A 12507-nucleotide genomic window follows, 5' to 3' on the forward strand; every position below is an offset into this window, starting at 1 on the left:
AATTCTAGTCAGAATGTGAGTCTGATACTTTTCCATAGAGATTTGATTATGGGGCGTGTCTCAACCAAACCAGGAAAAAAAAAAACTCTGCACTCAATTGGATAGACCTACAACCAATCAGAGCAATGGAGTAAATGACGCATGTTCTTCATTCATATTTTCAACCAACAAAATGTCGCGGCTCTCTGTTCCTCTTTTAAAATGAATGCGCTGTCGATATAACAGACGCGATGGCGGAATCTACACATGATGTTTCATAAACAAAGTTCGGGAGGAGCACGTACAAATAATCAATCCAATATAAACTTGTCATCAAACAATACCATGTCTAACGTTACCCTATCTATCAGCATGAGGAAGCATATTCACTCTGTAAACTTACCTAACACTCCTTGACAGTTTTTCAGCATCCCTCCACCACCCCGAATCCTCACTCTTGTCTTGTTCTCTCACAACCAGGAATACGGGGGAGCATGGCTACCGAGCCCACAGCCCTCTCCTCGGACAGCACGTCATATACGCATTTATTCTATCGACTTATTTGTGTGAAATCTTATAAACGCATTTATTCTATCTGACTTATTTGTAAATGTGAACTTGTGAAATCTCAATTCTCCAGCAGCAGTCGTCTTTGTTGTAAACTAATTCAAATCAAGCGCTCTTTGGTGACGTGGACGATTACGTTGCATTGCTCATCTGTCCATCATCGTATAAAGCCCGCCCTGACAATTTGATTGGTCCGAACAATTTTTGTTCGGGCATAATAGCTCCTCAACGGAGCGAGTCCAGACCGAACTTCCCGACCAAAAAATATTGTGGGCGGGGTTCGGGCTGGCACCCAGGCTATCATTTCACATTCATTTTCAGCCATTTGAATATTGAAAACTTATGTGAATTTTGTGGCAATGCCAAAGAATCTGTAACTCATCTTTTTTTTTTCTTTTTTTTTTTTTTTTATATATATATATTCAAAAATGTTTTGGTTGGATGTTTCAAATTTCATTTCTAGGTTGTTTGGAACATGTTTACAATTTGATCTGTATGATGTAGTATTTTTATTTTATTTTTGTACAGGACAATGTTGATTCCAAAAGTACGATGTGCTTCCTTATACAACTTTTTATTTTACTTGGAAAATATCACATTCATGTGAAAAAAATGGACTAAAGCTAAGCCAAGCTTTGAACATTTTATAAAAGAGATTAAACAATATGGTAATACATTAGATAAAATTAAGAACAAAAAAGCAAGAAAAACCTATGAAGCTCTCTGTTACTTTAAATTATTGTGATTTTACCCCTGGCATGACCTATTTCATTTGACATATTCTTATGTATGTTATTTTCTACTTGTTGTGAGGTGTATTATGCATGTACAAATCTTTGTATATTTTTTGTTGCATAAAAAATAAAATAAAATAAAAAACATTCATTTTCAGTAGGCTACTTGGCACTTATTCTGGACTGAAAAACTGAAGGAACTTAATCCGGATTGAAAGATTGAAGGAACTCAATCTGGACTGAAAGACTAAAGGACTCTAACATTAATTTTCAGTATTATTTGTATCAAGAAATATATCAATATTATTAAACATATGTCGGAGTAAAGTTCAACATCAGTTTTTTGTGGCAAATGTATTATGGGGAACTCTTTTTTTCCAAGAAAAGTTACTTGACAGGATAGATTTTATGGAGGAATAGTGTTTGTGAATAGTACGTTGTGCTCATTAGGGTAGAATCTAATGTGTGACTATTTTATTTAGAAAGAATAATATATTTAGAAATGTAATAAATCTTAATATGTATCACTGAAGTTGTTTTTAACGCAGTAGCCCATGCAGTAGATCTTACACCAAATTTTTTTTTTTTTTTGCTCTCATGAATACTAAAGGTATGAGGTTATATGTAAAATTTCTTGAACTATAAATAAAAATTCTCAATGTAAGATTTATTTATTTATATATTATAAAAAGAAGAAAAAAAAATTATGGCCATCCCCACAATCTTAAATAAACAATTATATTGCTAAGACTGTGAAATAAATAAATAAAAATTGTATTAAAAAAAATAATCTTAAAATAGAATGGTGCTTGATATAGTGCAGTTTAAATAATAATAATAATAATAATAATAGAAGTAAAGCAAATAAATGGGAAAACAGACAAAATGGTATGAAATTTATTTAATGGTTGCTCTGCAACTTCATGTTTTTTTATGCATTTTTCACACATTTACACAGCAGATAAAGACCAAAGAATAAATAGTATATATTATTTTTTAATCCAGACCTTCACATTCCATAGACTTATAATGCACATAATTACAGCTTACTTAATTTGTTGTTGTTCCTGTACAGACATCTCTAGAGATCCCGACATGTTGTGTTTTGATCCTCATTAGGTTTTGATCTAAACTCAGTTGATGCAGGAGTTGTAATACCAGCGTGCTCATTTGTATCAGTTTCACCATATGGAATAAATACTGAGGTTTGTGGCATTTTTCGGCCATGCACCCACATTGGTACAGGGTAGGGTCTGCATCGGGATCGGTAGCTAACGTTGAGAAAAGGGGTGCGTTGAACCTGGTATGGTACCGCAGAGGAGGTGGCAGCAGATGTAGTCATGTAACTCTGTGGATAAGGTAAGACACTTCCATGCGTCGAAACAAGCACATTCTGTGAAAATTAGATCAAATATATACTGTATATTCTTTATATATGTTTGTTATAATTTACATGCAAGTTAAAGGCTATAAAACAACACAACATATTTCATTTAGCATGTTTTGTGTCTTTTTATATTTTATTATATTTGTTTTATTATTTTCAAATCAATCAATTTACTTTAAATTATTTTTATTTTTAGTTATATATTAGGCTTACATCATGAATTATGGACCTACCTGAGAGCTCGTTCTGTGCTGCTGAAAGTAAGGTGGTAAATCTGGCATGCCAGTAAGTCTTTGTGGTGAGGTTGAGACTGAAGTGGTGTGACTTTGACCCTCCCCTTCATTTGACCTTCGAGATAACCAAGGACCAGTTGCTTCAGATGCCAAAAGTGGAAGTGTTCCAACATAATGAAACTGACATAAATTTGACAAGACTTGTGCCGGCATACGCAGCGAATTAATTAGGCCTGGATGGGGGATGTAACAGGGCCGAGCGAGCAAACCCTTCTGAGAAACATCAGTCACGTCAACTGCAAACTTGGATTGTTCAGCATGTTTTTTATCAAAGGGTAAATGTTCAGTAGCCTCCTCCTCACCAAGCTTTTCCTTGTTGTTGGCTTCTATGTTCCAATCTTCTTGTATCTTCTCTTTTGAATTGTCCTTGGACTCTTTCACTGTTGTAGAGATTACTCTGGAATTTTGCTCATCTTGAGAAACTGACTGATTGTCATCTTCATTGCTTTCCTTCTCATCTCCATATCCATCAATGTCGCTCTCATTCGTATCTGTTGAATAAATATAATAAAAATATCTCATAAATGTGTATTAGGAATACCAATATTATTAATAGCCTATAAAATAGAACATAAAAAGCATATATATATATAGTATAAATTAAATTCCAATTGAAACCTGTTGAAGTTGATGTAACGACATTAGGTTCTTGAATCAAATAATTTGATGAACTTTGGTCAAAAGATGAGTCGTCTGCGAACACATTGGCTTTTTTCGCTTCCACATCGCACCTCTGTTGCAACATCTGTTTCCTAAGTATTGAAAAATAATCATGTCAGTGGATATTAAAACGATTCTTTTCAGACCGTGCTGTTCATAAGTCCACATTGAACATCTGAGATTCAAAATGGAAATAAAGAGAAAGTTTGTGAGAAATTTAAAACAAAGACAAATAAGAAAGATTGTCACTAATCAAATATGTGAACTCCTTTGTTACAAAGGTTAATAATCCTTTGTGAATCAATCTCAAATCATGCTGGAGAACATAATCATCATCAGGTTTTACAATAAGTAGGCTACACATACAGCTCGAGTGCTGCTGTCATTAAAATAGCCTCCGAAATGATCCTATGGATTAGGCTTAGGTCAACTTTTCAGTAGGCTAAAGGCTAATCATATCATTTATCCTGAAAATCAATGAAAATGCAAAATAGAATCATTAAGTGGAATTTTAAACAGGATATTTATAGGCATATTTATGAAATCTGAAAGGGGGAAAAACTGACCTTTTCTCTCGTCTCCCATTTCCGGTATCGCGGAATCCTTTTGCAAATGGATTATTATCGATTTTCAACTGAGTTATCTGTAAGGTTAACGTGTCCATTAAGATTTCACATTTCTTAAGTGTTGTGAAAATTGTTTACAACTTTATTAGGATAATATGTGGTTTCATTGATTAAACATTGGAATCCATCCGGTCACCTTTTCGTTTTGGTATGCCGTAACAGCGATAAATTCAGTCTCAGGAAACACGTATGTTTTGAATGTGCTGTAAGGAAGTTTGAGGATGTCGTTGGCCCGAACGATATGAAACCTCGGCTGATATTTGTGCATGGAGTTTAAAATTGTCTGCAAAAAAAAAATCATATCATTTTTCATAATCATTGCTAACAAATGATTTTGAAACAATAATTTAAAAACATTTCTGTTCGGATTCCACCATTTTTAAACATCTTTTCCCACAGAGCTGTTTGATAGCCTACACGCAACTTGTTGGATTTTCATAGAGCTTGCCTTTTATACAAGCTTGGTGACAGAGAAAATTAGTTTAAGGAGAAATTTACAATAAAGGTCGTTCATAAATTATGAATCACATATTAAATAGCCTACTCACAAATCCATGTTTGTCAGATATATTGTTCGTCAGTTTTAGTTTATGAAAGGTGACAGCTTTGGACATCCATTGCTCCCCGGTAGCAGGACTGTCTGGGTGGATGTACATTCGTTTGGGCATTTCTGGATCGGCCTTTCCAGCCACCATCCAACGGGAGTTGTGAAACTTGTATCTGAAGTCGTCAGCCGCCACTATATCCATCAGCAGGATGTACCTCGCCTTCCTGTCAAAGCCGCTGCAGCGCACTTTAAACGCTGGAAACATGCGCCTCAAAGAAGCAAAAGACATCTTTCACTATGTCGTTTACACTCAAATAACAAAAAATATGTTCTAAGAATGTTTTGTTACCTAATGTCCAAATATGGAAACGTTATTTCTGATTCTGAATATTCTTTAAAAGTCAAAATTACCAGTTTTTAAAAAAAATGGTTAAGCGAACGTTAAAGAAACAACTTTGCAAACATTATGGGATACTTTTGAATCTTCTTTGAACATTCTGCAACGAGTAGCTAGCATTTAAAATATGTTACATGAACGTCCAACTAAAACGTTCAGGGGTTAGAAAAACTGTTATCAGGCCTAGTAACGTTTTGAGAGCATTATTGAAGGCCAGATAACTTCGAACGATATTCTGTTAACGTTACTGTAAGAATGTTCGTTCTTAACGTTGAGAGAACCTTGCCAGAACGTCAATCAAAGTTCTGAAACCTTATGTGCAAGTGTCCAATTCAGAATTACATAGTGACACTGACACCACAAAAACACATGAATAGCTGAGATCGTTTTAAAAGACACTCACGGGTCTAGTCGTTTTAAATATCTGTCTTACCTTCCAGACTTTGTTATGACCATCTCCGTGCCGCTTTTGTGAAACTGCCCCCACAGTTCCTTGGCTTCCAGGTGAACCACGGGGTCATCTTCAGGTGTCAGTCCGAGCTGGTCTCTCGTCGCCACAGAGAGGTGCGCGGGAGAAGCGGCTTCTTTGAGTGCCAGGCGAATAGAGTTATGGAGAACGTTCGCAATCTGCTGTTTCCCGTATCCAACAGGAAAAAACTGTGACTGCTGTCCAAGCATCGAACTAATGGTGAAGTCAGTGGAACTGGCCGGTATAAAGTGATACGCCATTCTCTCAACTTATATTCACTCCATCCCCACAACTCCTCCCTGAAATCTTCAGCATTCACTCCTTATGTGGAATCATGCTAGTTTCAGTGTGTCAGAAGTTGTAGGCTACTGTTTGTCAAAATGAATCTCGCGTTTTTGAATGAGGCATTCATTCATGCTTTCATGTCTTTGTCCTGTAGAGAGAAAAGCCCAACTGCAGAGACAGTAAAGGTTGTTTTATGGGGTCTCGTGCGCACAGATGAACCCTGGGGACCTTATGCCGGATCTCTAGACAGCATGGTGGTTTCTGGTCGGGACGGGTCAGTCGGTGGTTCTGATTGGCTCCGCGGACACATGCAAACCAATTGTGCTTCATAAGGGCGTGGTAAATCGATTTGTATAAAGAATCAACTGCAACAAAGTGATTTGATACAAATGGAACATCAGCTGTCCAGAGTTTAGTGCTGGTCATGTTTGTGAAGAAAGTGAAGAGAGAATGTTGGACATTTAAGGGAGATCGGGGCTAGTTGTCACAAAGGTTGTGGTGTCAAAAGTACAATTACTCAGATCAGGTGTATGTTTTCTCTGCCAGATTTTGTATATTCAACCCTTTTATGACACATGAACAAAAATTCCCTAATAGTTGAATGGCAGAAGAACACAATAAAATACACACTGAAATACTGTACATTCAGTCTCATAGGTCTATCTTATATATCTGACATTGATACATTATTGATATATATTTGTTTATTTGGAACACACGGCTATAGTCAATATTTTACATTTATACAATTACAATTAATGTGATATTTTTGTACATTAGGCTACTTGTAGGCTACCATTTTTGAGGATGATCCTAAAACAGCTTGTTAAATGGCAGGTTCCAATGTGGCAACTTAACCCAAGCTATATGCAGAAATTGACATTTGGAAATAGATCTTGAGAGATATTCTCTGTCGTTATTCTGACATTACTTGATTAAAAGTATATGTTATAATGGCAGTACTGTCTGTAGAACAAACAGCAGTATATACTTGCAAAAATATTGCCCTATAACTGATGCTCTTTATACAACTGTCACATTAAATTACCCACCCACTCACCTCCCACAAGACCACCCATAATCAATATATCCCTGTAATCTGTGCAAAAGCACCTAACAGCACAATCACAAACTATAGTCCAACATGGGAAAGCTGTTTAATCTTTGCCTCACATATGTGACATATTTCTCATAGTGAAGCACAACCATCTTATAATAACACTATTTTAAGGGGGTGCCATTAATTATATGTCCCGTCTTTTCTTGCTCCCAGACTCCGTCCCATAAGATCATGCTGTGATATGAGTGGGAAGTGACTGAGGATTCAACTGATGTATGCTTTTGATTGTCCTGGCTGGATTAGGAAGTGTATTCAGTTACACTTTTCTATTGCAGAAGAGTTTTGGCTACACATTCCATAAAGGCTCAAAAACTAGAGGACTAAAAAAAACATCAGTTGTGTAACTTTGGGTTCAACACAAACCATTTCTCTTCTTTGTCATGTTACCAATCAAATATTCTAAACCTCTCATTCTAGTCATTTGGATATAAGGTTTGATGTTTTTGAAGGCTGGGGCCAAACTATCATGTTGACAATTTGATAGTCCATATACCGTAATGGGGAAGTCCCATCAGACGCTCTTGCTGTTTTTTTAATAAGGATCTATTTCTGTTTCTGCTTCCTCAAGGCATCAGCACTTTAGCAGTGTTTTTCTCAGGGGGAGGCACTAAGAATACATTTCACTAACTGGTGAAACTTTTGTGTTGTTTTTGCATTAGTGTATAGTACAGTGTAAAATACCTGACGGCACATTGCTTTAGTATCAGGACAGTGTTGAGTATGTCATAAACATTTAAATGCATGCGTCTCTGGTGCCATTTTCCCTCTCTATTGTCTCAGAGAAAAGGAGGTATTTTTGTTATCCATAGTAATTTTTTTATTATTTCATAGACTGCTGGTTTTTTAATGATTTTATTTCCCTATATGTATCATAAACAGAGCCAAAAAATAGATACTGCCATTCAAAAGTTTTAAAAGTTCATAATTTTCGGTAAAAAAATTCAAAAGATGTCTCTCTCCGGCTGCATTTATTCAAACATTAATATTGTTATTATTATACAATTTAAAATAACTGTTTTCTATAATGTAATATTTTGTACATAATATTTTGTGTGTGTGTGTGTGTGTGTTTATGATAAAAAAAAACAGCTGTTGTATTGACTAAGGGTGGTGAAAACTCCACTCACAGAGATACAGCTTTATTTTGAACATTGCCTTCATTCTGAAGCATTTAAATTATTTCACGCCCTGCTTCTGTAATGGGTAAATCTGCAAATTTATGACAACGCTCTGCTATGACAGCTTTATGTCCTGTGTTCAGCTGCGCTGCCATGGAGGCTACGAGTACAGAGAAAGATCCAAACACCGGATTATGAGAGATATGCCATCTGCGGCCATCCACTACTGGTGACCCAATCTTTATTGGGCAAGGAGCAACCCTGGTTGTCAATCATTCCTACTTCAAAGGGAGAGCAGGCAGCGATCTGTGGGAGGGAGAGAGAGCTGATGCCAGTCGGATATTTGTGAGAACACTAACAGGCATTGTGTGTAACTTAAAACCAAGGATAAATAGTTGCTTTAAACTGTACCACCACCGCTTGGTTAGGAAGCTGCAAAGTTCTAAACAGGAATACTGTAAAAAAAAAAAATATATATATATATATAATAATAATTGAGTAGAAATAATTGGGGAAAAAACATTTAAATAAACTATATTTATGTGTAATATTAGGCTAACTGTTTTTATTTATGCGTAATATTAACTTTTTTATTTTCTCTAAACCTTTGTAAAATAGTATTCCATACAACCACTGGTATGACATTGGCCTTTATTGTCGAGGAGTAACGTTACATCAATACAGCATATTTTACACTGTTTAAACATGTATAGCCTACAATATATCCTACATTTAAACTCATGTAACAAACATTTTAGAAGTAAAAATGAAACATTTAAACATTCAGGTGAGGTAGCCTTAATCAAGTGTAATCAACCGGTCTGTTATCCAATTTCCACAGAGGGTTGCAGGAAATGCACCAATTCTACGACGCTGAGAAGAGAGAACTGTTCTGGGGCACGTTCAAGTTCAAAACGGTGCGCAACGTTTTGCTACGGTTTCCGGGTTGAACGTCATGTTTCCTGGAAACGGCGTGCACCGGTGTGCAACGGGGTTTGAGATACGTTTTCTCTTGTTTGGTGGGTGTGTCAGAACTGCAGTCCAATCAGCAGCAACATGTATATAAAACTAAAAATTAAAGTGAACTCGCACAATGGGTTCAAGGAAAGTAATTTACAAATGTGTTCGATGCAGCTCGGTATACGCAACAACTGAGGATATTAGAAGACATGTTTGTCGTAAGTTTTATTGTAAAAATATAGGATAGGCCTATCAACATAATGATGTAGCCTAGTTGTTTATATTTTTAGCTTCATTGCAAGTGTATGACATTTGGTATAGACATAAACAATGGTAAAGCGGGGCTCAGTAGTTTCGGGATTTCTTCGCTGTATTCTCGCTTTTTGCTCGTAGGTTTCTCTCTAGAGCTCCCCCCACAGCTTCGGAATAGATATTTGACAACACTGTTGTAAAAACTCGTTGGCGATTCTCAGACACCAGAGGCTAGTAGATCAACGACATCAAAGCAGACGGGACATTCTTTAAAACGTCTTCTTCATTCGGGTTCGAACAGCATGAGGGAGCGCAATAATGACAGCATTTTAGCAGATTTCTTTTGGCCGTAAAGCAATTCGTTACATCGCGAGACCTTATATCACGCGATACTTCCTGACGCGGCGGCCGGCGGCCCGCTGGCTCAAAGTTGCAAGTGCGGATTTTCCGCTCACGGGCACCAGGGGGGTGCGAAACGACCACCATTCAACACGAATTAAGTAATATAACCATTCCAATGACTCCGAAGCTGTTCAGTTAAGGTAAAAAAAGTTACTTAGTTAATTGCTTTTCCTAAAAATGAGAAAGGAAATACAGGGTATTAAAAGAACTACAAATAAAGTCAGTATGTGAGGCTAAATAGATGTGTTTTAGTCTGAATTAGGTAAGATGTGTGCTTCCATTTCAGTTTCAGCAATCCCTTCACTCGATTGGGATGTTCTCTTTTGTTCTGGGCGGTAAGTGCAGTAACATCAGGCATATTTTGTAGTATTAAACACATATTTATACCGACTTCATCAGGCTCAGAAAATTATTTACAAAGAACATAAAGAATGGCCTTCTCAGCTGCCATAGTTGCAACTCTTGCGTCATCAGAACAGTGTTCAACGCATCACCGTTTCTGTTTAAAAAACGTTGTGCAACGTTTTGTCGGGGCTGAACGCAGCCCTGGACTGGAGAGAATTCAAACAGCCCGCGCTCACTCAACCGTTGAGTTGTTGTCACGTCAGAGGGTGGGGGAGGGGTGCATTGTTTTAATTGAGTAAACTTACTCAATTTCTTAAGAGTGTGCTAAATATATTAATGATATTGATTTGAATTAAGTAATATTTGTGGTTCTTGAAACAGATCAGTTTAATTCTCCATTCTCAAACAATCAAGTAAACTCAAACTGTTTAATTCAAACAATCAAGTAAATGATATTCAGACATTTTAAGTTAATAAAGTTAAATATTACTGTGATATTTACTAAGCCACAGAATACTTTTTTTAGAGTGCACTAAACTGACAAAAAAAAAAAATGAGTTGACTCTTGTATAACTTATAAAAAAAAAAATGCTTAATTTATTTTGATCAGTTAAACTTAAAGCAATGTCAAAACATGTCATCATTTATTGATCATATAATTTTTTACATTATTTTGTAATGTTAGTTGAATTTATAATACACCTATTTTTACTATTGCAAGCATTGTGGTATCTTTTAATCAATCTTCATACCATTTATTTTTTTATTTTTTTTTGTATAGCCTAAAAGATGTTATTAGCAGCATAACAATCAGCTCACGATTCACGAATGTTCCTAAAGAGACAACCTTGGGTAGAGGGTCCTCAATAAGCATTACAACAGTAAAAGCATAAAAGTGATTCATTTTGCAGACGTGCACATGAAGGGATTGCGTTTTGAGAATATATCCATGAGGAAAAATAAAGGATAACACAATCACTGAATGTTAGTAATTGAAGTTACTTTCCTCCAGCAATATGTGGCCATCTCTCAAACACCTCAGCTGTTTATTTAGAGGGGCTGTGATGAATAGTCGGCCGCTAACAGACTGGTGTGACTGGACATGTTTGGACTGTGGAGGTGGGAGGAATGTAGTTAAACCGTGGCACTGAGAAGGTGTGAGGAGAGAGAGAGAGCGGTTGCAACAGAGCAGAGGTTGAGAGCACGTCATGCTGTCAAATTGATGGTGCTGCTTAGAAACAAAAACAGGACAGGCAGGATTTTTTTTCCCCCATCTAATTTTTTAATGACCACGTTCAAGATTAAGTAAACAGCAGAAATCAGCACATCTCTCAGACAGGCTTTCTGGGAGCAGGTCCAGCAGCAGATGAATGAGCACTGGGGGAAATGAGAGTAAATGACTGATTGTCCAGTGAGTCTGCAGTGTAGTCATCAGTCTGATTCAGTTTACATCAATTTACATTTCATGAAGATCATCACTTCCTGAAATATTGTTTATTACAGTTTTTCTCAGTCGCTTTGGTGCATTTCTCACATCACTATTTACATTTGCACAACAGTTAGTTCAACCTCCACAACATTTAGTCATTTGTGCACATCATAGTAGCAGTTTCTCATTCCTTCCAACAAATTGCAAATGCTTTTGGACATGCATCAATTGCTTTCATACAACTCTCTGCTGTTTTAACATTATCATTTGCTTATGTCATGTCAGTCAAAATTAACTATACTTATGAATGCTGAACAGTCATTCCATATAAAACTAATAGCCCTCATTTCATTGCTTGAGTCATTATACAAAAATGTTGAACTAGTTGTCAAAATCTGTCAAGCAAATCTTTTTTTTCCTGAAAATGTCTCCTAAATTGAACAATTTCTCTCAGGTGAATCTCAGCTTTCACTGATGAGGAACGTCTGGATGTGCATGAGTGATTACAGTACTATGTATGTTGTATGTTCAGTTCCAATATGTACTGCAATATTGTTTAGAGTTGTGCACAGCTCTACCCAAAGGGAGTTTATGTTTGTTGTAAATAAGGATGTATTTGTTCTTTTGCACAATGCTGTGAACAAATTAGAATTGCAAAGAGCATATGCAGTAAAAATGTGAAACATACATATTCAGTGTCTTGTACTCAGTTACCTCACTAAATACAGTAATGTGTAACTTTACTGTATTTTTCAAATGGCTGTGCAAATAGTATATAGTGCTGTCTTGAGCATTTTCAGGTAGTGTCAGTGTGTCACCAAGATCTGACTTTTTTGCATCGGAAAACATTTACAGAGTAAACTGTCATACAGTTTTTCTCAGTCGCTTTGGTGCATTTCTCACATCACTATTTACATTTGCACAACAGTTAATGCGG

General features: G+C 36.3%; 1 protein-coding gene across 1 annotated transcript; it reads right to left on the bottom strand.

Annotated features, from left to right (window-relative positions):
• Window positions 1-2156: 2156 nt before the first annotated feature.
• On the bottom strand, window positions 2157-6147 carry tbx3b (T-box transcription factor 3b). Its single transcript, XM_084414902.1, has 7 exons — window positions 5624-6147; window positions 4795-5062; window positions 4383-4529; window positions 4187-4263; window positions 3579-3712; window positions 2901-3451; window positions 2157-2673 (listed from the first exon to the last, which is right to left on the bottom strand). The coding sequence occupies exons 1-7, from the start codon at window positions 5917-5919 to the stop codon at window positions 2362-2364; spliced, it is 1785 nt and encodes a 594-aa protein (XP_084271028.1). The 5' UTR covers window positions 5920-6147; the 3' UTR covers window positions 2157-2361.
• Window positions 6148-12507: the final 6360 nt, after the last annotated feature.

The sequence above is a fragment of the Rutilus rutilus genome (assembly GCF_951802725.1).
Source record: "Rutilus rutilus genome assembly, chromosome: 7".
Taxonomy (NCBI): Eukaryota; Metazoa; Chordata; class Actinopteri; order Cypriniformes; family Leuciscidae; genus Rutilus; species Rutilus rutilus.

What these genes read in the sequence shown, in the direction of transcription:
- tbx3b (XM_084414902.1), bottom strand. Translation starts at nt 5,919, where the DNA reads ATGGCGTATCACTTTATACCGGCCAGTTCCACTGACTTCACCATTAGT. An exon ending in GTCATAACAAAGTCTGGAAG is followed by an intron (nt 5,063 to 5,623) that starts GTAAGACAGATA and finishes TGCTTCTTTGAG; the next exon opens with GCGCATGTTTCCAGCGTTTA. An exon ending in AATGGGAGACGAGAGAAAAG is followed by an intron (nt 3,713 to 4,186) that starts GTCAGTTTTTCC and finishes TTCAATACTTAG; the next exon opens with GAAACAGATGTTGCAACAGA.